Source organism: Mus musculus, chromosome 5, assembly GCF_000001635.26.
Source record: "Mus musculus strain C57BL/6J chromosome 5, GRCm38.p6 C57BL/6J".
In the NCBI taxonomy this organism is placed as follows: Eukaryota; Metazoa; Chordata; class Mammalia; order Rodentia; family Muridae; genus Mus; species Mus musculus.
Genome location: NC_000071.6, coordinates 89,227,980 through 89,254,497, shown reverse-complemented (window position 1 = coordinate 89,254,497; position 26,518 = coordinate 89,227,980). Strand labels below are relative to the sequence as shown.

At 38.7% G+C, this 26,518-nt stretch overlaps 1 protein-coding gene across 11 annotated transcripts in view; it reads right to left on the bottom strand.

Annotated features, from left to right (window-relative positions):
* Nucleotides 1-14,841: 14,841 nt before the first annotated feature.
* The window catches only part of Slc4a4 (solute carrier family 4 (anion exchanger), member 4), a 445,799-nt gene continuing 434,122 nt past the window's right edge, over nt 14,842-26,518 (bottom strand). For 5 of the 11 annotated variants that reach the window (NM_001359211.1, NM_018760.2, NM_001197147.1 and 2 more), the window contains 4 exons: nt 25,511-25,672; nt 21,638-21,734; nt 19,622-19,701; nt 14,842-18,991 (listed from right to left, as the gene is read on the bottom strand). In NM_001359211.1, coding sequence (NP_001346140.1) covers nt 19,658-19,701; nt 21,638-21,734; nt 25,511-25,672 — 303 coding nt within the window. In that variant the 3' untranslated portion in view covers nt 14,842-18,991; nt 19,622-19,657. The remainder of the gene's footprint in view (nt 18,992-19,621; nt 19,702-21,637; nt 21,735-25,510; nt 25,673-26,518) is intronic. The other 6 variants (XM_030254704.1, XM_017320995.2, XM_006535136.4 and 3 more) reach the window with 2 other exon arrangements.

Sequence of the window (26,518 nt, the reverse complement as noted above, 5' to 3'; positions counted from 1 at the left end):
TCCCAATCATTTAATGAAAAAAAGAAACCAGCAAAGATAGAATCAAAACACAGCAATAAAAGGCTACCAAGGTCAAACACCCCATGCCCCTGGAGCCCTGTCACCACCATCTGAGTAGTGGCTATCTTCATAAGGTATAATTTCCCTTGTAAATAGGAGAGGGTGTTCTCAAAGACCATAGATTATTTTTGAGAAAACATGACTAGGACAAGGCTAATGGAACCTCTGTTTTCATTGCAGTTTAGCTGTTTCGGAGGCTACAGTTGCCCATCATGGGAAGCATCAGTCCTGGATTCTACTTACGACCCAAACATAAAGGATGCTCAACAAATGTTCTTAGGAATGAATCTCCACTACAGTGGTTGTGCCGTGGTCATAACTAAAACAGCTCAAACACATGTGTTCATTGACTGCAGAGGTCCCTTTAGGAGAGATTTTTGCTAGTAACTGAGCATAAAATAAAGACTAAAGCATGGCTTGACCCTGGAGATTGGCCAATCCATTGGCGATGCACTGTAATAAGGGTTCTAATAACAAAGGAAGTTCAAGGCACTATGGGAATCCTATGTCTAGAGAAGCCAGGGTGGTTTCTGGAGTCAGTCCCACACGTGCAAGTCTTGAAAGAAGCATATGTGATTATAAACTTGCCCCCAAACATGGAAAAATATAGTCCTGCATTAGAGCTTTACCATAGGGACTTTCCCAATAAGCTTTAAAGTTTTAGATTCACAGGAGAAACTACAAAGGTAAAAGTGAGGGTTCCCATTTCTCCTTCAGCTGAGACCTTACATAACCTGGCACGGATGTCAAAACTAAGAAATTATCATGTACTGTGGAACAACCAAAATGATTTGCATCTTACCACGTCTTAGAGTAGAGCAGTAGATCTCAACCTGTGGTTATGGATCCATTTGGGAGTCAAACAATCCTTTTCCAGGGGTAGCCTAAGACCATGGAAAAGCACAGATATTTACATTATGACTCATAACTGTAGCAAAATTATAGTTATGAAATAGAAATGAAAATGATTCAATGGTTGGAGGTCACCACACCATGAAGAACTATTTTAAAGGGTCACAGTGACAGGAAGGTTGAGAACCACTGCTCTAGTGTCTTTCCAATCCTGACTTTGGATATCACATGGATTTAGCAGTCATCTGTCCTTGTTGTCCTTTTCATTTAGGGCAGTGTCTCAGTGTCTTCTTGGTTTTCACAGCTGTGAAAGTCTTAATAGTAGTTCTGCTCACAGGGTATGTTGTACTCCATTTGAATTGCTATAACAAGAGAGATAAATTTCTTATCTTATGACTGGGAAGTCCAATTATAAGACACCAGTAGAGTGGGCGCCATTTAGAGCCTACCTTCTGCTTCATAGTTAGCATCTTCTTGTCCATATGAGTGTGGTAGAAGAAGCCAGTATACTCTCTCAGGCCTTGAAAAGACTGTGCCTAAAGATGGGCATGCACAGAGATAGGTTTCAATAGTGGGAGTTTTGTAAGAGCATACCAAACAAAGCCAAAACAGACTGGGAAGGCAGCTCAGTGTCTAGCTTGTTTAGCAGGCCTGAGAGCCTAGGTCCAATCTCTACTATTATAAAAAAATTTAAACAAATATAACAGGTATTTTATGAAATAAATTGAGTTGGTTTCAATTTTTCTTGTGGATTTAGGAGGAAACGTCAATGGTTGCATGCTGTTCAGTGCATGAAGTCAGGGGCATTCCATTGATGTTCGTCTCAGTAACTGGCTGCTTGATATATAGAAACAGATGATTAGTTTTACCCTTTTGTGTGCTACCTGTGGAAAGGATCAGGTATATTTAGGGTACACACAGGAAGGTGGGTTATAGTTTAGCCCCCCAAGTAGAGAACCAGCTACTTAGATTATTTAGAATTATATAGCAAATGCTTATCCTTTCTCTATTCAATGGCTTATTTACATCACTTGGACTGCTATGCATTATTTTATACTACAGAGTGTTATTCTTCACTCTTTATTTGGATATTCACATTCTCCCAGGTTTGTCCAATGGGAAGTATTCTAGGTTTGTCTTGTTCTCTGTGTTTCCTTCCTTTTGCCAATGCCACCACAGGTGCATCCAGGATCATCTTGTCTCATTAATAAACCAGCCCTATGTTTAAGCTACTTTCTTGGAGAGAACAGTTTTTGAATAGTGTTTAAAAGCTGAGGTGTGGGTATTGGGTGTGTGTGCTTTTCTAATAACATGCTTAAATGCTACGACAAAATGCAAGGATAAACAAAGGAGATAGCCATTAAAATAAACAGAAGCAAGAAAGTAGCCACCCAGTTTGAAAGCGAATCAACTGACTTAGAGAAGCAACGCAAAAGCAGCAGTTATGGGGATAGAGAAGCAAGCCAACTTGTGCCCACAGACCCTCCAAAAGTCTTAGAAGACAGCCCAGAGTGGCTGGGCAAGTAGGCGTGCAGGTAGGCTGAAGAGAGAAAAGTGGAGAAAAAAACCTCTGTAATGAGAAGTCTAGCTCCCCTCCCACACTCGGTACACCCAGGAGATTATTCCTCCCCCACCAGCACAAGACTGGGGAGTTTATGCTCCAGAGAAGTTCAGCACAAAACCTTGGGAAGAAAGTTAAGCGAAACACTCTGAAATGGTGAGGCTGTGAACTCATGCTCATTTGTCCCAGGGAGGACTGTCAAGTAATCTAAGCATTCCTCCATGGATTCATTGTCCACATAAAGATAAAAAAGCACCAAGAGCACTGAAAGTTGATGTCCCAATGCAGTTGGCCAAGTCTACCTTGCAGGGAAGCCCCAGCTTGGTAACACCAATATGTGTCTATAAACTTGCAGCAACAGCATCCACCCACTTTTTCTTTGAATAGTATATCAAACATAAAAGGTACATTTGACATTTATGCAAATGTATATGTATATATGTATGTATGTATGTATATATATATGTATTAAAATTATTCTATATCTTCCACTGAGGTTAATGAATAGAATTGACCAGTACTATAGGAAGAAGCCACTGATTCATATTCCTTTTTCTTTGTTCTAGAGACAAGCTCAATCTTATTTTTAAGATCCTTCTTACCATGCCATACCCTTCATACCTTACACACTGTATATTAATTCCCCCCAAAATAGGTTTTGTCTTGCTTTAAAATGAATATAAACTCGTGTGCTGAATATATTATTTATATAACTAGCTTCTTTCTCTAGGCATTGTGTTTGAGAGATTCACTCAAGCTGATGGTATACCCAGGAAATTATTGTCCTCCTAGGATATAATTTTCCATTTCTGTATACATTTCTCTATGTTTATATTCTTAGGCATGTATTGTCTTCCAGCCTGGAATTACTATGACTAGTACTTATATGAACATTCTAGAATATGTGAACCAGTGCACGTGAGCATGAATTTATCTTGTACATGCAACTAGGAGTATGATTACTATCTGGTGTGTAGATTTCGTATGATTATACCTTTCAAATTTCGACGATTTATTTTGGGAGTTGAGATATCAATTCCAAAATGCTGATAAAAATTTAGAGTATTAAGAAAATCTGTGAAAGAACTGAGTTTAAGGACTTATACTACCTGATATTAAGACGTATTCTAAAGCTATGGAAATCAAGCAATTTAGGTGAAAATAGACAAATGGATCAGTTGAACTGAATGGATTGAAACACACAAACATGTGCCATCAGTTTCCTGCAACTGTACAAGGCAGGTCTAGAAGGGACGGTAGTATCTTTCTTTCCTGTCTGCTGTTGGAACAATTGTTGAGCAATATGAGATGAATAAGCCTTGTGTCTTTCTTGTGCCAAGTGCATGATTTATCATAAAATAGAAAATATGATTAAACTCTAAAACTCTTAGTGACAGTTTTAAATGGATTTGCAGGTTTTGTTTTCTCACTTTTTAAAACTCCATTTACTCATATATGCATACTCAAGATAGACAATTTGACTGTTTTCATATATTGGCTATTATGTGCAATGCCAGCAAGACATGTGTTAGTTTTCCAGTTGCTGTGGTCAAAAGTACTGTTCCAAGCAACTTATTAAACCCAGGGTTTACTTTGCCTCACAGTCTGGGGCCACATCATGATGGGGACGTCATAGCGTCAGAAGCTTTAGGCAGCTGGTCACATTGTGTCTGTCATCAGCTCATGGAATGGTGCTGCCTACATTTTAGGGTGGGTCTTCCTGCCTTAACCTGATTGCTGAGCTTCTCACAGGTGTGCCCAAATATTGGTTTCCATACAATTTACAGCTGCCCCTCCAGATCAACCCTCCAGATGTTCTAGTCACCCCTGCCCAGAGGGTTCCCCTTTTTCTACATCCTCATCTCTTGTCTCTGTTTTCATGGCACCATCTTAACATATGTGACCACTATTTCATAGCAGTTTCTTTTTGCATTTACCTGGTGATTAACAGTGTTGAGTCCCTGTCGGCGATTCTTATATATCATTGAAGGTGTTTTTTAAGCAATATTTTGACTCTTCGCTATTCACATGCATAAGTCCTTTATAAAAGTTGGTCATTATCCCCTTATACATATAGGTTACAAATATTTTCTCAGTTTCTACCATGCTATTTTGCTTTATTGAGATCATCTGCTTTTGATTTTTTGCCTCTCGTTGGTTTGATAACCAATTACTACCAGAACCAATGCTCAAGAGCCAATATTCAGCAGCACTGAAGTAGCACAGCATTTAAACAAGAGAAGATGCTGTACTTAACATTCTTTTCCTGTACCTATTGAGCTTATTGTGTGTGTGTACTTTTCAGTCAGCTAATGAGTATATTAATTAACGTGCCTAAGGTAAAAAGCCTCACTCAATCATGGAGCATAATCACATGTATATGCTGTTGGATTTGGGTTACTGAGATTTTCACATCCATGTGTATTGGAGAACCTAGCCTGTAATTTTCTAGTTATTCTTCCTCTCACTGATCCATTCCATAGGTTCTGTCTTCAGGCTCATAGATTTTCTTTTCTGCTTGAATTTACTTCACTGGCAAGGCTCTCTACTGTGTGCATACATTGTGTGTGTGTGTGCGTGTGTGTGTGTGTGTGTGTGTGTGTGTGAGTGTGTGTGTGTGTGTGTGTGTGTGTATGTGTGTGAGTGTGTGTGTGTGTTATTTCATTGAGTGAGGAAGAAAGAGGCTGGGGTCCCACAATCCCCACTTTGAGCACATCTTTAATGAGCTAAGGGCCTCCCATAAGTCCTCACTACCTTAAGGGTTCCACCATTGCCCAATATTGTACCCCAAGACCTTTAACACATGACACTTTGAGACTATCTAAACTACAGCATATGATATTCAGGAAATATTTTATAAAAAATACATTTGTATTTAATTGCTAATTGCAGATTCAATGTGAGGCTATGAATCATGGCATCCAAATTGTGCTTCTGCTCCATAATCATATCCTCTAATCTCAGTTTCCGCCTTGAAGAAGCTAATCCTTTAAAAACAGTTTATGCATACTTGCTAATCCACTAATTCATACTTACTCCTAGTTCTGCCCAAAGTCAGCAATTGTGTCTGCCAGTTGTGTAACTTAATAACTGAAGCTCCAAAAATCCTAATGCTCAACAAATGCAAACCTCCCTTGACAATTCTTCCACTTAATCTCCATGTTTACCCTGCCAACCTCGATTTCCACCAGGTCAGCCTGAGACAGAGGCCAGGGGAAATAAGGTAAAAGGTAACAGAAATGTTCTGGACACAGAGGGCACAGGGTAGAACCCTACCATGCTGTTTTGTATTCCAGCATCTATTTTCTCCCAGACGACCATTCCAATTCCAACTTGTTCAGGTAGTGAAATAACCCTGAACTATGAGATGATAGGATCCAGCCTTATAGCAGTCCCAAAGATACTGATCAAATTCCATTTGATGGTGATTGATCCAAGTGCATACAGGAAATCCTTATCTTTCCAGTGAGACCTAAAGGGAGATCTACCTAGTAAAAGTTCTCTTCTGAATATAAAGGCAGAGACTAGTTAAGAGTAAGCCCTCTGCTGGTCTTAAAGTTTCTTGCTTTCATTCAGTGATAGAAACCATCATTTGGCTATACATATATAGAGTCTTTAGTTTTCCTGGTATTTCTGATTATATGTGTTTTCTTTCTGTGAACATGATCATGTGCCTTCTACATTTCTCTAACATCTCCCAGATCATTAGTGAGTGTAGGAATCCAGGACATTCCCAAAGTCCATTAACTTCGATCCCAATTTGGATTGTTTCATATTTTGTACATGACTCTTTTGTACAGCTTTTATCTTTCCAGAATATTCAAATAGCCTTTTTTAAAATGGTCTTTTCAAACACTCAAATTTTACATAATACCTACAACCCATTCTGCCTGATTTTTTTCTGCTTTGTTTTGCTTTGTTTTGTTGTTTTGTTACAGGCTGGTACTCTCTCTTCCACTTTAGTTTGGTTGTTTTCTAAGCCTTATGCTCAGCTATTTGCCTTGATTTCAGTTTTCAATAAGATTGAATCAATTGGTTTTTTGTGGATTTAACTCTTCGTCCTAGTTAAATTCCTATACTGAGGTTCATTTGTGAGTAATTACACAATAAAAGGTAAATATAAACAATTTGGAGTTTGAAGCTTTCTGAATAAATTATTTGGCTCTGCACTTTGTTGATATGTTAGTAAGTTCTAGAATTTAAATTTAAAAATTTCCCTCCTACAGATTATTAATAGCTTTGACCATCTAATACAAATAGTCAAAAAAAAAAAAAAAGAACAAAACACTAACTCCACATTGGTTCTAAATTCTCTGTTTGGCAGCCTCCTTCTCTTAACACCTACATATTTTAAAATTAATTAAATCTGTAATTTGAATATAAAAATATCTTTAAAATCATAAAATATGTAGTACTGGATATATGTTTTCTGCTATGGAAGATTTAGCCTAGGATCCTATGGAATGGAACACAGAAAACATGTGGATAGAGTCAGCAGAGTTAACAGGTGATTTCAACTAGAAATCAGAGACACTAAGTTCTCAATAGCTTTATGCTGATCAATCAATACTTCTACCTAGAGAATAGTATAAGTTGGATTATGGGAAGTTTAAGATTTTTAGAAAAAGAAAACATACTGCAAAATAATTAGCTGTATTACTCTCACTGTGTTTAAAATATTTATTTAAGAATTCTTCCTATATCTTACTTTTCAAAGTACAATTAAAACAAAATTTTAAAAAATTAATTTAATTTTGTTTTTTTAGTGTTATAAAAACTTTGTTCTTAATGATCTAAAATTATACAATCCTGTGTGTACATATTTTAGACCGTGTCTTCTTGTGACCACTGAGGCTTATATTTTAATACACACACATATTATATATCCTTTTACTCTTCAATTTTTAACATTATTTCATAGAACATGTAATTCCTTTCTTGTTCCCTGAATTCACTCATAATTCTGGGATAAGAACTAGGTTTCCTGGATGAAATGAGAACATGCTCCTTTGGGAATACTATTTCATTTTTCCTTTTTTTGTTTGTTTTTGGTTTTTTTCAAAAACTGATTTTTCTCTTTTAAGCATTTTTTTATAAACTTTAGCCTCCAATTATTCTTTAATTTAAAAAATTGGAATGATGTTTAGATTCAAAGAGTTCCCTGTCATTATTTTAAAATTTTCTTTGAATTTTATGTAGGTAGTGTTTTCCACATACAAAACAAATTACAATTTAAAAAATTACCTTCTAGTCTCTGAAATATTATTTACAGTTTATGCATTTTATTCACCTTTCTAAGTAGTGCTTAAAGGACTTCTTCAAATATTGTCTAGCTCTTGTTATCCATATAGTTTAGAATGTGAAGCAAAGTTTTGTCAGGGAGCCTCATGTCTGTGGGTAAGTCTTGTTGATATTTAGGCTAGCATCTGATATACAGAAAAGCAAAACCCTTCTACATAAGTTCTTAACTTCTCCCAAGCAAACTGGCTCAATTATCTTAGAGATAAGCCCTCTTGAGTCATGTACCTTAGGATAACAACCTTACATTAGGCTGACTGAGTTGCAAGAGTGGGTGAGGACGGTCCCATGTGCATAGTCTCTTTAACAGTCTTCCTCAGCCAGCTGTACATCCTGTTCTTTACGAGGTCTGAATCTGAGCCTTAACGAATCCTAATGCTCTTATACCATGGCCTTCCCTGCAGCCTACAGTGGACATTAACTAGGCAGTTTCATCTTTTAAATTTGTGTTTACCTCCATCATTCAGAACCAGGAGGGAGACTTCAGGGCACTTGCAACTTTCCCTATTTTCATTAAAATCTATTTTTTACCAGACTCTCAGAAAAGAGGTGTCTGGTTTACCAGTTTGTGTAGAATGCAGTTGTATAGTTTAAAGGGTATATGATTTTAGAGGGTAATTAGGTTTGTCTAGTTTGCCTAGGCACTCGCAGAAGCAGTGTGAGGTGCTCAGTATAAGGTAATAGGTAGTGGGTGTCTGGATTAGAGCAGTGGACACGAAGACATTTAAAACAGTTAATGACCTAGATCTGCTTAGGAGGTATGGAACAACTAGTAATCCATAATCCGTGGAGTAAAGGTAGAAGAAGTAGGGTTGAAGGATGTCCAGGGTGAACCACTACACAGTGACCAGTGGCTTCCTTTATGGCTCAGTCTGGGAATATAAAAGTCTATGTTCATACATGTTCAGGAGAATGAACTGGGCTGACAATGCACAACTGGCTGTTATCATCAGGAAGATGGTTCTTTAGAGCCATGCACAAGGATATATATACGATTGCTGTGATAGAATATGAAGAGATGGAATCAGGCCTGTGGGAGAATCTGGGAAAACAATAGTTAGCAAAGGATGGGAAGGAGAAATCAGAAACAGAAATTTCCTTAAGTCTTAGGAAGTACTGATACTTAGTTATTTAAGGAAAGATACAAAGAATGAGAAAATCAAGGGTTTAGCTTTAGGTACTTTCCAATCCATCCACTTCACTCACCTGGTAAATCTCAATCAGACCAATTGTCACTTCTTACGCGTGCCGGACTGGCCAGCAGTAATGACGCTGCAACAGGATCCTTCTGCACACGTTTATTGGGAGAGCTTGATTGCAGAAGCGAAGAGACCCCGAGCCCAGAACTGGTGCTGCTTATATAGGCCTAGGAGAGGCGTGTCTCACACCTGGATTGGTTATGCACTACGCCTCATTTGCATGATCCTCATCTGATTGGCTACTCTCTCTCTCTCTGTACCTCACAGAGCCTCATTATCATACCTCATTTGCATGTCTCACATCTGATTGGTTACTCTCTCTGTACCTCACAGAGCCTCATTATCATACCTCATTTGCATGTCTCACATCTGATTGGTTATACTCTCAAAGCCTCCTTATCATGCCCGGGCCAGGCAGTGTCTTTGCAAAAAACTTTACTACATATGTACACATTGGTTGTTTGTCCAAACTTATGTGTGGTGGCCAGCAGTAGTCAGTGCCACTCTGCAACGGCACATGTGGCTTCCCACAGTCACTCCTTATTGGAATTATCTCCAAGGTGTAAAACTAACTTATATTTGCCTTATCTAATTGGCATCTCAGAGGCTGGTTGGCTCAACTCAGCTGTATGGCTCAAACTCCTCTCCAAACTGACTGATTCAATCCAGCTGCTCTCAGCTTCTCACTGAAATGCTCTGCTTGGCCTCAAACTAACTCTGGCGATTTGTTCTAATCTTCTGGCTCCTTCTAATTCTCTGGTCTCAACTGCCTCTGCTGCCCTGCACTGAAATGCATGAACTTCCAAACAAGCTCAACTCCACTGCACTGCACACACTACACTGACTCCCAGCTGACTGAACTGACTCAACACAACTCAACTCTGCTCACTGAACTGACCTCCAATTAGGTGCCATTTTCTAAGATGGCCACTTCTTTCTACAAATTAATCTTCCCTGCATTGTTTGGGATTAAAGTTGTGTACAGACGGCTCATACTGTAATTCAGGATGTGTCTGTATTTAGCTGGATCACATAGACCTAGAAGTTCTTTGGATGAGATCTCTAGCCAGAGCAGCCATCTTGCTGGATTAAAATTCCTCTATACCACTGATCACTCTGCTTCGAGTCTCTTCAAGCTAGGCCTCTTTGTGGCAGGGCTGCAATTGTTTCCCTTCCCAAAAGCTCTTAAAGGATTTCCATTGAACTTTAATGTGAACCTAAAATCTCTGAGCTGTAACAAAGTCCTCAATAACAAACACCACAGAGGACTCCCATCTCCTAAAGACATTTTTCTTGAGCTCGATTCTCAGAGGCCTCTAATCAGTGAAAAGCCTTATTCGGGCCTCTCTACTCAGACCACCATCTCCCCACCATGCTGCAGGTTCAATTAGGTACTCCCACTTCCTTGGGTCTTAGTCTGTGCATAGATGGCCTTTCCATGAATTTCATATTTTCTTCATCTTTTGATCTTTTCTCTCCTCATTGCAATGGTGTTTCCTCTGTCCCTTGGTCTGCTCAGCTTCCAACTCGTGTTTCAGGTCTCCTTTTAGCTCATCTCTCAGTTCCACAGTATCCCTCATTGTTCTCAAATTATCATCATTTTTGCTTTATAACACTGTGATTATATATATTTCTATTCATTCATTCATTCATTCATTTATTCATTTATTCAGTCATTGTATATCTTCTCTTCTAAATCACTCATCTCATTAGGACAGGAACTATGTCTCTCTTTTTTTTTTTCATTGTTTTAACCACACAAAGAATCTGATACTGATCAGTATCCAATAATTACTGACCAATTGATTGAACAGCTACATTGTACTTTAGACTGTTTTCTATTGTTATTGCAAAATACTCAATACTGGGTAAGTCATAATGAGACGAGAACGCCAACTGACAAGCTGGCTCAGCAAGTATAGGCACCTGTGTTCTATCCTTAGGACTTGAATTTAATGTCTGATTCCACAGTATGCCAGGAAAGAATGGACTACAAATGCTACTTTCTGACTCATGTGTCACAGCATTTGTGACCTGCATACATGTATGTGCACATGATAGATGTAGTGGTAAAACAGGTTTGGCCCCCTCAGATTTATCTATTTGAATTTATCTGCTTGGCCATAGAGAGTGACACTATTAGGAGGTGTGGCCTTATTGGAGAAGGTGTGGCATTGTTGGAGGAAGTATGTCACTCTGTAGGTGGGCTTTGAGACCTCCTATTCTCAAGTTCCATCCAGTGCAGAAAACAATCTCCTGGCTGCCTTCGGATAAAGATGTAGAACTCTTGACTCCTCCACCATCATGTCTTCCTGCATGCTGCCATGCTTCCCACCATGATGATAATGGACTGAACCTCAGAAAATATAAGCCAACCCTAATTAGATATTTGCCCTTTAAGAGTTGTCTTGATTATGATGTCTCTCCACAGCCATGAAACACTAAGACAATAGATGATAGATAGATAGATAGATAGATAGATAGATGATAGATAAATAGATCAATAGATAGATAAATATAGGAGAAAATATATTTATTTGGCCTATATATTTGGAGGCTAAGAAGTCTAAGATGTGTGGCTTCTGATGGAGTTAGGGAGGCTTCTTGCAATATCATAATGCTGGAAGGACAAGCACACACCAGATAAATGGAGAATAATCTAAGGTCAATTTTGTCCTTATGAGGAATACATTCCTGAGATAGCCAGGCCCCTCTGTGGCAAATATATCAGTGTAGTCATGGCAGCAGCGTTCTTTCTGACCTGTCACCTTTTACTTCTCACCTCAATGCTGGTGCACTGAAGAGTGGCCTTCAACGTGAACTTTGAAGGAGACATCAAAAAAACAAAACAAAACAAAACAAAAAAACAAAACAAAAAAAAAAAACACTGCATATGGTAATTCTTTTCCTTCATTATTTTGTTTGTACTTCCATATTTTCTTTATCTATTTTGGTAATTCCACTTCAGCCACCATTTGTTTGGTATACATGTCTCTTACAAAATGCCAGGATGCTTTAGAAAATGCCCAGGTAACTACATATCTGAAGGGCTAACAGTATTTGCCTCGCCTTCTCTTCTTCCCTCTCCCTTGCTAAGTGGTTATGTTACATTCTTAAAGCTAGCCCCAAGGCGTATTCTCTGATTTGGCCACTTTCCTTATGACTATAACTCCAAGGTCCAACTATCCAGACATCAAAGCCCAGAAATCAAAATTCATTATTTAGCTATACCTGCTAACCTGTCTACTGAGGATTTACCAACTCACCCTTGCACAGACTTACCCCTTTCTCCTTAAAAACCTCTGGTGCAAAATCACCTGCTGTTTGTCTTTGCTGGATCCAGAGACAGCTCTCTCTCCCTGCCCCCTTCTTGTTCCTCCAGGGCACTAAATCTCCTCTGTGCTGAGAATTTGGTGTCTGAGTGTGTTCTGTGCTGACTCTTGAGGTCCTTTACAATATCTTATTGCCATAAGGAATTATCAGCATCTCCACTTGGATTTCCACGCTACCCAGTACACATGTCTTTCATCACTTATACTTTTTAAAGAGATTTATTTTTATTTTGTGTTTATGGGTGTTTTGTCTCCATGACTTTATCTGGAGGAAATGCACATTCATGCAGTGCCCATGAAGGACAGAGAAGGGCATCAAATCTCCTGGAACTGGAGTTAGAGGTGGTTGTGAGCCAACATGTAGGAGCTGGGAAGCAAACTTGGTGACTGACATCACATTGCTCTGGCCCTCATACCTTTCTACTGTACTACTTACTCTACAACTATCCTGTTTGGCTGTAAGCTACTTGAAAGTAAGACTTACGTGTCATATTTAGTTGTCCAGAAACTACTCCATTCAGATTCCAAAAGTTAATGAGCAAGCTAAACACATTATCTTGGTTAAGTTATGAAAATTACTATTCGAACATTGATTGCAATTCATTTTTTTACCTTTAAGACAATCAATTCAATCATTTAATCAACAGATAATATCGTTATTGAACCAATACACTTTGCCTTTAAGATCTATTGTGACATCCTGGCCTCTGGGCTCAAAAACATGATTCTTCAGTTCTTGAATATATTTTATAGTTATCTTTATAAAGTTATAAAGTTATTAATGCTTGCTAGATCAATAGCTTTCTGTTTTGTTTCTCCCTTCTTATGTTCTTGCTCTACTTCAGACGTCATTTGTTCAATGTGTTTGTTATACAAACTGATGGCATGCTTTAGACACTATTGCCCTGATAGTCACAAATCTTGTGTATAAATTACATATCTATATTATATATCTACAGAGAATATACAATAGATAATTATGTATTTATAAGTAGGTAATTACATATCTCTGGGAAATGGGTAAAGAAACAAGCTGACTGATGGCTTGAAGAGCGTAGAGAGGAAGGGGGTTCTGAGCTTTCCAGACAGACCTCGGGAGCTCATGCTTTGCCTTACCTCGAGACGTAGTGTGGCTACGCTGAGGCTCAGGATTGACTTCCTCGTTCTCTAGCAGGTAGGGAATGCCAGGCTGCATATTGAAACCATGTGGAAACGTAAGAGTATGTTGCTTTTCGCAGGGTAAACCTTGCCAGTTAGATAAGGTATGTGCACAAACCCACAAACCAAAACGTGAACTGTGAGAGCACAGAGGCAGCTTCTCCTCTGTGACTGCCAGGTGACAGCTTCACACATGACTCTGTCGTCAACTCTGCCCCGAGTCAGGGCTGCAGAAATCCAACTCAAAGGGGATTTCTGCGCGGACATCAGCTGAGACAGTCTTTGCTCCACTCCAGGCGTGTGCTGCCGTATTCCTAATCACCGTGTCAAAGGACTGTTGTTTTAAAGCTTATGTAACTTTCCACAGTTCTACCTTTAAAAACGTCCCTTCACAGAAAAAAAAAAGTAAACACAAACAGTTTATGACGATGCAACTAGAGCAGCGCTATAATCTCCCGGGGTACAGACCATTCTTCCTTGGAGACTTTCTGAAGGTTACTTAGCTCGTCACCACAGGCAAAAGATAGCTTTATCCTCATTTCTTGACTTGGTTGTTGTACACATAATAGTGAGTAAATTCTCAAAAGAAAAGAACTAACACACCTTTTTAACACAGATTTGCTCTCTCTCAAGTCTGGGCTGGGTGATTCTTACAGGCCGGTGATCAAGTCTGCCACGGGGACCACCATTCCTCAGATCCTCACACACTAAGCATCTCATGAAACTTGTAAATTAGATGACTGTTCTGGGCAAGGGCGTTGCCTCTCTCCTCCTTTTGAAGTAGCCTTTCTCTGCTCCCAACAGTCCTCTCTCATCTTCCCTACCATTTTCTCCACCCGCAGTTATCAGGACTACAACATGGGGCCAGGCTGACATTTCCTGGAGACATTCCATGGAAGCTCAAGCTGTCCTGAGAGAAGGAGGGGTGTACAGTCTATCTTCTGAAAATCAGATTCAGATGGAAAATCATTCTTGGGTTTTGTTCATTTGAGTAATTATTTTTTAATGAAAGCATACATCTCATAGCCTCTTGATTTGCTTTGAGAATTAATTCACCATATATATTCCCATGAAACTACTCTAATTGTCCTTATTCAATATGAACTTACGTTGAACCTTGAACAAGAACATCTCATTAACACTAAAACATATGACTTCTAATATTTCACATGTACATGAATATACAATATATTAATGTGTTATATTAAAATATTGTATATGTATATATAATATTAGAAGCCATAAAAGTAAAAGTCATATAAATATGGATATATAGATATAAATATATATCTAGATCTAGCATATTTCTACTTGTGTTTACACCACCCAAAGGGACAAAATAAAGTAATCAGTCAAAGAATTGAATGGAGGTACTCAACACTCATAAATGCATAAAGTTACTTTATTTTAAGTATACATTTAATTTTGAAAAATATAAATGCTAAAATATCTCATCTTCTTCATCTCTTAATTCCATAAAAGTCACAATAGAAAGCTTCATAAAACTGTAAAATACTATGTTATAGGAATTTTAGGTTTCATATTGGAAAAACATTATTAGTAATATATTGAAATGTTTTCTGTTCTTTATCATTTTGTTCCACCATGTTGATCTACTTCATTTAAAATAAAAAGATGCATCATTTCTCCAAAGTTAATAAAGACTTAAGAGAATAAAAATAAGACTACCTGAAAGTGCGTACTGATTGTGAAACATAATGTGTACGGCTATGTACCAGCCATGAACTTGGCTGCACGGAGGCGAGTCTGCAGTTGATACGCATTGTAGGCCTGGGACAAAGTTACTTCAGGCTCTAAGGATTCACTGGGTGACTTTAGCCCTGAGTTGCAGTATTTGCCTAGGAAACAGAATTCAGGATTCTTGTGTGTATCCGCAGAGCACAGTGAAATGAGCCAGGACTAAGATAGATCCAACTCTCTAGTCAAACCCAGCCTGCCACATCCACCTATGTTACAAAAGGGTATTCATGTCAGGCTACCAGGAAGCTATATAAACTCATCTGAAGACTCCCCAAGGGCTGTCTTCTGTCTCCAGTCGCTTTGTACCAACTGGGCTTCATGCTCCTGCTGTGAGAGCAGATGGGAAACATCACAGAATATAAAGAAGAAAATCTCAGGTCCTTGCACCAAAATCGTGAAGTGGTATGGAAAAAAAAAGAAGATTGAAGAAAACTTTGTCCCATTCCTGATCAATGCCAACCTCTGTAGTATAACTCAAATGTTTTTTTTTTTTAAAGATTCTCAGCAGTCAATACATTTCAAGTACTTCAACACAGTTAAAATAAAAGAAACAAAAACATGGAAGACAATCATTTGCTATATTAAACAGCAACACGTGACTGACAAAGGATTTACTCTGTGTGTGTTGTTACATGTGCCCAAAATGCACATAAGCCAGATTACTGACAACAGACAGCCCTTTCTCTTAGGTGGGGGACAAGAAGGAAGGTCTGGTTTGTGTCTTCTCAAAAGAGTACTTCCCAGCCCCACCCCACGGCTTTATCAGGAGAGGCTGAAACAATACCGCCTCTGATATACAAAACCATTAGTAGTTTCTGCACACAGTAGGACAGGACCAGCATCTCAGCATCTCGGCAAACTGGAGGCCTTGATGCTTCGACAAGCAGGCTCAGCCTGCACATCTCTCTCCCAGCCAGTTTGCACTACCACAGTACTCCTGGCCAACAACTCTGAGTCTTTGCTTCAAGAAACACTTATCTCCAAATTCACATCCAGGGAGGAAGGGTAGAAAGGCATTATAAAGAATTCATTGCTGTATTTGTGTCCAGTTTGCATAGAAACAAACCACCATGAAATCTGCTTAGTTATCGGCCAATGAGCAAATTCAGCCAGATTCAGATACTGCGGGGCATCCATGGAGATTTGGAGTTCTGCTTGTTAGTGTGGGAACTCAGGTGGTAATGAGAACACTCGTTGTTACCTACTCCTCAAGCAAATGTCAGGTATGGCTCTATGTTCAGTCCATGAATACTAACATCCACCCCAGTCACAGACTAGGGACCATACATGGGGTGAGATAACTTCAGGATCTACTCAAGGACTGACGTGACTAACTCCAGGAGCTCTCTGAAAAGTAAGAGGAGGGTCATGAGTCCCTATATAGACTTGATTCATAATTAAAAATTATTTATATATATTATATATATCCAGAGATTTTATAAAAGTAAACCAAGTGTCTTTGATTCAACATCAAGATTGGACTGCATTTACAATGCATGCTTTTAACATTTTACTGATGTGTTTATCCCTAAAAAGGTAAGATTCCTTACACGGTTTAATAGAAAACCAGAAAATGCACAACAACCATTTTCAGGATAACCCTCAGAACAAATGCAATGTAAAAATGTATCATTTGAGATGGTAACAAATGACATGTAATTTGCTGCTATGACTTCAATAACAACAACAAAAAACCCTTGGGGTCGTTCATGCCTAAATACTCTAAAATCTAAAGTTTCAAGATGAACAAATGCCATGGAAGTAACATCTAGCAGGATAATACAACTCTGATCAAGATTTCAGGAGAGCGGGGTTACATTTTCGTTCCTGTAAGAAAGTGGGAGTCTGTAAGAGCCAACCACAGACCCAGTCATAGTAGGTGGTTCCCTTCTGCTTCTCCAATGCTCCCAGCAATCTCTCCCAGTGAATGTGTATCACAACTGTTGCTATACAAATCCAAAAATATGAATTCCACATCCAAACTATTATCTCAATATATAATCCGCATATAACGCAGCTTACTAAAAATATTGGAATCAAATGCCACATCAATTTGGCTAAGGAAAGTCTAATTTTCAACTCGGTCTATTGAAGCACACAGATACACACACATACATGTGGTCTAATAATCCTATCCTATGAGGGCATGTAAATGAACACTTTAAACTTTCCTTGCAGATCTATGTGCATTCCTATACCATGTTACAGATGTGTAACACCACAGAGCTGATAATATTCATATGGCTTTTGTATTGTAGCTCTAGACTCTTGTATCTGGGATGCTGACTGATGTCTGAGTAGTAAGATATCTTCACCTGAATGTCCACGATACATTTCTTGGCCCCTGACAAAGTTCTTATGAGTGGTTTTGGATTTTATGAAAATGGACACAAGGAGCGTGACAGCTTTGCCCTCTGGCTACTGTCACTTATCTGGCTTTGCACAGGTGTGCAACAACCACACACAGAGTTCTTACACAAAGACACAAATTATTAAAATGAGGAAATCCCTAACAATACTGCATAGGATGTCGACATGTAACATGCCAGCATCTGTTCCCAGCACAGTCATTACCACAGCAGAAGTTATTCCCCCTGCACACATTTCTCTCTGCTCCCCAGATTCCTTCACAAAACAGCTACATTTATTTTGAAAAAAGGGGAGAGGGGAACAACCCAACAACCCAACAGATTCTTAGAAGCATGGTGTTTTGTTTTTCTTTTAATTTGTTCTAGCCTTCTGGCTTACCCTAGATTGGTGTGTGTGTGTGTGTGTGTGTGTGTGTGTGTGTGTGTGTGTGTACGTGCTCACGTGCACGCATGTGTGTAAAAATCACATTATATACAATACAATTTTTACAGAAAGCCTGGCAGCTACAGGTAAGAGGTAGAACTACTCAAAACTATGTTTCCTGCTGCAGGAAAAAAATTCATTTTCTTTACAGTAATTAAAAAAAAGTTTAAAAAATTGACAAAAAATAAGTTGCAGGTTAGGCCCCATAATTTAAACAACAAAATCTAGGAAGAAAAATATTCTTCGATGTACTCAACAGATAAGTTCATTAAAGGGTTAAAAAAAGTTGCATAGGAAAAGGGACATTCCAGCACTTGCTACAATGATGGCAAAGGTTTCTCTACAGGGAGCGAAGTACCTTTAGTGTTTTCTGCTTTTGATAACTCTAAGATCAGGGTTGGCGAGCAAGGGCAGGTTGGTAGCAGCACTTTTCCAGTCTTGGGGATTCTGTAAGCAGGAAGGGACTCTGTCTGGAGGTCAAGGGCTGCTCTGCCAGACAGAACCAAGCCAAGCTCCAAGCTTAGGTTGTAAGTTCTTTCAATAGTTTCATAAAAGGTGATACAAAAATTCTCGTCACATTTGATCTCTGCTTGACAAGGGCGGTTTCTGTGTGTCTTGAGTGACAAAGGGATTTACATGTCGGAGGACACATCTGAATGTATGAAAACAAGCGTGTGACCCTCAAATGCTTCTTTTTTTTTTTTTTAAAGGCAAGGGACACTATTGTCTTGATTTTTACCTATGCAAGAGAGAAGCAGAGAGAGTGACTATTATTCAGCCAGTGACCAAACAAAAGATTTTAAAATACATAGACAAAAAAAAATTAGAACAGTTAACAACAGAAGTGTCAGTTTTGAGAAGGACAAACAGGTTACAACGTGGTTTCTGTTCCCTTGCTCCTCCAAAGATAATCGTTGTCTTCAGGCTCACGTTCGATTCTAATTTGAGGCACGACTTTCACTGGAGTTCTTGGAGGACTGAAGCAAGACAGAAAGAGAAACAGAAAAGGAAAGAAACATGGAGTAAAGACAATTTTCATTATCATCTCTGAAACGCCCATCGACTGGACACCCTAAAAATGTATCACACTGTTCCACCCAATGCCTACCTCTTCCATATGGGTTGAGAACAGGGACTTTTAAATGAAGCAGGGAAAGGAAATTCCAGCAAAAATGGTCCGAGGTTTCATATATAACAAATAGTCCCAAAGTAAACAAAATGAATCTACCATGTGGATAATATTGTTAGAGAGGAAGGACTAAGACAAGTACCCGCAGACATTCATAGTCCGCTTTTCTGGGATTCAGATAGGACTTATCATTTCCAGACCCTTGTTAGAGAGAAGGAAACTACTGAAGAAAGCTACCAGGAAACTCCAGGTACCCTGCATGGCAATAAAATCATAAGATCCTATTCGTCAGCTTAATGACACTGACACTTCTCATTATTCGGAAGAGTAACGCTCTTTCAAATGCTCTCCATCAGCAAAGCCTGGGTGAGTCCTGGGGTATTTTTGTAAGTCCCAGAGAAGAGAGCAAGGGATTCTGCCCATAGCCCCCACTGCTGCATTTTCCCATAGCACAAGACAAATGCTGACTTTGCTTTACCTGGGTAAACCCAGCGACTCAAGGAAAGGAATTTTATCAGCATGATGTGTGGCGTTCGAGGAATGTTGAGGATCTTTCTCCTGGGAAGAAAAAAAATATATCAAATGAAAAGATGTAGCTCTTTTTGTAAAAATGTAAAAGTAGAGTGAATATGAAAATCTCCATGCAAATCAAGGCACCTTTCAGAACTGAGAAGAGTAGGAAGATCAGGTTCCGACAGTGGCAATGAACATTGCAACATTGTATCGAGGTAAGCATGTGGCGATGGATATTGTAACATTGTATCAAGCTAAACATGCAAGCTGCAGGATAGAGCCCAAATCAGTTCCTCTCTCTCTACGCTTTAATTATGAAAGCATAATTCCTGCCGTGGGACTACAACAGCTCCTGTAAATCCCCTGCATGTCCGTGAGCTTCCCTCCACGCTCAACATTCAGTCTTCTGTGGCTATTGCTACTCAAGAAGAAAGGAGACTTTAAAGGTACGGTATTAAAACTCCAGTTTAATCAATTCCGTTCTTCCTTGGCCTACAAAGATTACCACATTATTAGAAAAGGTTCAGTCAAAAAATGGTCATGTATCAGCTTCTATATCAGCTGCCAATTAACTTGTAAAGAGATTTTTGACAGGGCAAACAGCTGGTACCTACGTTTTTAACACACGTCTTAAAGTACTGGACTGACAATTAAAGCAACTTTAGAAGAACCATGCCACACCGACATGGCGGTTCTATAGGAATCTCTATAGGCCAAGGGACTGAAGCTTCCTGCCCAATACCATTGGCTGGAAACGATGCTCAGGCCCACCCAACCAAGTCTTCTCCAGTCCCAACTAGCCCCAACTGATATGTAACCGCCCGAGAATCTGGGCTAGAAGAACCAACTCAACAGATCTTAAAATTTCAAAATGTGAGAGAAAATACATGTTTGTGCTATATTCTGGGATAATTTGTTACTGAGCAATATATATATATATATATATATATATATATATATATATATATATATATATATATATATATATATATATATCTGCATATGTATATGTATTCCCCATATTTAATCAAAAGTTTCAATTCAAGTTTTCTTGGTAACCCTCTTACTGACAATGGGTGATATTATATACCAGAAATAAAGCTGTCTCTGTTGTTGCTCATAGTACATTCAAGTCTTTCTTGACTAGTAATAGGCTGGTGGCTACAGTGTAATAGCTTGTGACATGTTATCTTTTCCCCTGCGATTGACACTCCATTTCATAGTAACATTAGTGACCATATGAAGCTTTCCCAACAGCATAAGGTAATTGTCTCCAAAGCACTTTAGGCTTTGAGTTTTCATGGGAAGAAAATGTGTCCCTTTAGGTCGAGACACACTACAGAATGTAGCTACGAGCCTATTACTCAGGAAAGACCAGAGCACTTATAGCTGTGAATATGAAATAACAGAAGAGAAATAAAGAAGTTGGGAAGAAAAACATATTTCACTCAAATCTAGTTTTGCTAATATTTTACGACTCCCAATTTAATTGAAACTATTCCAAATTCTAAATATTAACAATCAATCCATTGATCACAGAGAGACCCAAGGTATTACTTCTCTCTTTTAACAAACTTCATGATTGACTGAAACCTAAGGAGGACAAACAGTAACAGACAGTGATGTAGTACTATGTAAGCTGCAATTCTAAATATAATTGGGAAAAAAACAATTAAAAAAAAACATGGTTATAGGTTTAGCTCTTGAAAACAAAATAATCAAAGAAAAGAACCCTGGCAATGACTTAGGCAAGAGATTATTGAACGGAAGTGTAAGAGGTTATGAATAAGAGGAAGGAGGTAGAGTTTAAGGAACAGAAAAGATAACATTTTTTTAAAAAAGAAGCAAGTTGCTTAAATCTTCACCCAGAAGAGAAAAAAGATAGAGTAGGGGAAAGTTAAGTTGAGGATAGCCCTAGAGGATCCTGGGAAAAGCGTGGATCAGAGTCAGGCAAGCATGCAAGGCGGTTAGTTCTACTCACTGTCCAAGGGTTTGTTATCACTTAGGAAAGGTTGCTGTTCCATGATGTCCATTGGAATTTTAATACTGGGGACCTTTTCTGAGTATGGGCAGTCAGACTGTGGAAAAAAATGTACAACCGTTTTTAGAATGCTTTCTCTTTCCTGCTTCCCGGTGCTTACCCAAGGTGCTTACCCAAACTGAACTCTTATCATGTACGTCTACCAAAGGGAAGAGTATTAGGTATTATTTCCAGCTGGCGAGTTAACTTTCCAAGTCCTTCACACCTTCGCCCTGCACATTTAGTCTCGCCTCTTCTGAGTTAACGGGACTGAGTTCCCTGAGGCTCAAACCCCAGTAAGTGGATTCCTACAGCCTGACTGTGAAGTGTTCTGCAGTTGGAACCTGAATCAGCAAACCACAGACAACTGTGAAGTGTTCTACAACTGGATTCCCAGTTGGCAAACTTTGGTTGTTGTATGTGCTAAGTGAAAGCACGCCCTGTGAAAACAGATCAAATCCAGGAAAATTTCCAAACTATATATGGTCTTAAAAATCATGCTTTGTTTTACAGTGTTCTCTGATTCTGTCTCCAGGAAAATCATGACCCACATTCCTGTCTAAAACAATTTTAAGACCTTTTTAACATCCACTAGCAAGGAACTTTCTATATAGACTTAAAGTCTCCTTTCCTTACTTTAGGACTCTCAGAAGCTATTTTCTGATTAAAGATCCATCCCAACTTGCTGTGTCAATAATATTTTAAAACATAATAAAAAAAAAAGAAAAGAAAACCAAAAGGCTGATCAGACAAGTAGAGAATCATAACCAGGACAATGATAAAATTAGGCAGTTGTAGAACTTCTTAAAACAGTCCACCTAAGCCCAAAATATCATAGGTTTTCATAGGACTACTACTTTACTTTTTAAAGTCTCAATGATTGTGTCAGCATTATTTGCAATAGGTAAAATATAGAACTAACCTGTATTCAATAGCAGGATCTGGACAAAGAAAACACACACATGTGTGTGTACACCACAGATACATACACACACTCACCACAGATACACATAAACAAACCACAAAGATACACCCACACACACACACCACAGATACACACCACAGATACACACCACACATACACACACACACACATACACACACTACAGATACACCCACACCACAATACACACACACCACACAAATACACACACACACCAGATATACCCCACAGATACACACACATACACTTACCACACAAATATACACACACATACACCACACAAATACACACACACCCCACACATACACACACACACCACACAGATACACACCTACACACACTTTTTTTGCCCATAAAGAAAAATGAACTCATGTTGTTTTGAAAGACGTTATATGCAAATGGGATAATCATAGTGAATAAATTAAGCCAGCCTCAGAAAGACAAAAATGCTAAGTTTTCTTTCATGTCACTTTTAGATTTTTATATAGATCTGTAAAACCAAGAAGTAAAACTGTCTGTGGAGACAATGGAGATTAATGGATGAAGACCAGTGAGAGCAGGAAAATGGGGAGGAAGATGCTTATATAATAATACACCATGCAAGAACACTAAAATGTAATTAATTTAAAAGGTCAACATACTAATCCCAAGTCTATTTTTGGGGTGAAGAGATCTGATCTATCTCTAAACTGAGTATTTCATGGAAATAATCTTTAATGAAAGAAAGGGGGCAGGGTAGAAGGGAGGAGGAAGAGGGTTGGGACTCTGTCTCAGTAGTAGAATGTTTCTCTAGCGTTGTGAGATCCTGCACTCAATCCTCATTGATTAATATATGGTAGTAATGAGTTATAATGTATTTTGAGAACTAAGATGATATATGTAACTGACAAAAAAAATTAAATTAGTTAGGATGCCGCATCTACCTTCCTTCCTGACCATGTCACAAAAGAAGTCTCCTTTCCAACATTGCCCCAAACAATAGCACTTACACATACCTGGGAAGCCACCTCATAATTACAGACTTAATTACTAGGCAGGCTCAGAAGTAACCACAAACCAGTCAAAATGTAGCAAGACATAAGTCTCACAAAATCTGTCCACAAACATAAAAGTGTGACCCTGGAGTCCCAATATGGCCACATGTGACCAGAGACCCTGAGCCGCCGGAGTATCAAGAGATACATTCCAATGACTTCAAATAATGTGCTCAACATAGAGAACCTTCTGCCCTAGACAACCTATACACCCCTATATGACCACATGTTCACTATCTATAAACAAATGCCCATCTGCTGCCTTGACACAGATGTAGGAGAGAAAGTATCACCTGAGACATTTTCAAAAACAAACAGAAAACCTACTTGTGACATGCAGCAGAGAGCTGTAAACATTATCAAAACAAGAGCTTTGTGTGAGTGAAAGTCATCCGAAATGTAGCAGAGCACTCTGGAGTTAGGTAAGGAGCTTATCTGAGCCGACTTCTCTCAGGGGAGAGGAGTGAGTTTTAAACAGTACCCAAAGGTTGTATACTGTTTTAAATAATAGAGAACACTTTACAATATTAATCTCCATGTTAGCAATGTGTAATGATTTTAAGTTTGGTGTTCATGAGTACGAACTGAGGTGTCTATTTTGAAAATCCAAGATTTGAATGCTACTTTAATCATTTTAATATCTCAGGCATTCTTTGGTGTTTGTCTTGAATGGTCCAAAAATGCACTTCAAGTGTTGATTTCTAGACAACGTTCGAGTGTATTATTCTTTTAAACACAGTGCGTTAATCTCTGCTGCGGTGTAAACATGCTCTCTACTCTTCTTTCATCTTTGGAAACAGAAAATCTATCCACCTGCTCTCTCAGAAGACGGATGAGGGTAGCAACAGAAGCCGCCCCAGACCCCCTTCTCCATGGCTAAATGTGTCTGATATATTTAGCCTTTTCTTATTGGATCAATTTATCTGAAATCCAATTCTGTCTCTTGCTTCCCTGTGCTGTACTATATCCACGTTGTAGAAGAAGAATACAACCAGACAGCCCAATCAGCTACAAACACACAGAGGAGCTCAGAGGCGAGCTCTGGCTATGCCACTCCCAGCTCTGCACACTTAGAAAACCATTTGTAACATTAACACCGAAGCATTACAGTGTACACTTTAAGCACGGGCAGTTTCATTTGTCACTTGCACCTTAATTTTTTTTTCAATTCTTAAAAAATAAAAATATGTCAACATCTACCATTCTAAATGTAGTCTATAAAATTCTAACAAAAAGGAGCTGTTATGATGACTGAAGATAAGGCATGCTTAGCCAAAGTTATTGAGTAATTAAAAATTAATTTTAGGACTTCAGTGACTCAAGCAAGCCACATGAAGTCATAAGGATACTGCTGATGTCATCTCATCAATAGCAGCAGAAATCCATATAGGTCCAGATCCCAGCAGAACTACAGTCTTCTCAGGGAAAGTTATTTCATGAAATTCTCAGTTAAAAAGATAAATCACTGACACCTGCCCACACAAGGCTCGAATTATTTAAAAACTGAGTTATTCTGTCAAATAGGCTATAATTGGCACACTATGCATTGTGCAGCCTCACTAAACAAATGTCCGTCATCTATGAGATCGGGTTCTTTACATGTGGTGTCCTGTGTCTTTGTTTTCAGTCATTCTGTCATTATGGATACGTTAAGTGGTTACAGAAAGCCTTTGAAAATGTTAAACGAAAACCAAAACATGAGATTAAAAAAATGAAGGGTAAATTGGTGTAATGAGTGATTGGTCAGATGATCCTCTGGAGCCTTCAGCTGTCCCTGCCACACCAGGAATAAAAGGGACATTTCCCACTTTTGTCTCTTTAACTGGCTTTATATGGAAAGTGTGGAGTGCCCCTTACATCGTCATTGTCGCTATCCAAACTTCCTTTCTTCTTTTTCTTTTTCTTCTCGTCCTCCTTCTTTTTCTTGTCCTTTTCTGGAATGACATCATCAAGGAAGCTGAGGTCGTGCTGGGAGAAGAGGTAATCCATACCTTTTCTGACTGCTACCAGGGCCAGGATCTGGAGAGGCAATCAGAAGACAGGCACATCAGAGGACAACATTATAGGGATGCTGCTGTTGCTACCGCCAGCCCCACCCCCGCCCTCCCCACAGCTAGAACCCCAGCAGAAATCCTTACAGGTACAGCGCCAGACAGACTGCTCACTGAGTGACCCCCCACCCCCCAACAGTCTTCCCAGTTTAGTGACAGTCAGTTTGAAGAAAGTGTCAGTCAAAATCCACGTTGTTCTGTTCATAGAGATGCATGATCATGCTCAATCAGAATATGAATGAAAGGTAATTATTTTCCAAAATCATTTTCTTCCATGCTGAGTTTTTTTAAAAAAATAATTATAAAAGCTGATAGGTAAAAATTAGCTTGCATAGATTCCTAATTATTGAAAATTTAGAAATTATACAGGTTTCTAAAAATTAGTCATTATTTTAAATTAAATGATCCTTGCTGAACACTTAGGCAATATGAGTTCATTTATTCTTTATAACAAACTCAAGAAATATTTTGTTTTCATATTATCACTGAACAAACTGAAACATAAACTCTACGTTTTCCAAGGCTGTGATACCAATAAAGAATGCAAAGCATACAGTCTACCTGCTTTTTAATTTTCTTCTATTTTGTTTTTATTTATATGTATGTTTGTGTGTGTATAAATGTGTGCAAGTACCAGTGGAGACCAGAAGAGGGTGTCAGAAGTATAGGCAGGTGTAAGTACAGAAAGCACTCTCAATCAATGAGACATTAGTTCAATGATTTCCGACCATGAGTGATTTATAGTCTGTATTTAATCTCTTGAGCTCCAGGGTCCTGCTTTTCAGGCTAACATTTTTTTTTAACCTCTGATTCT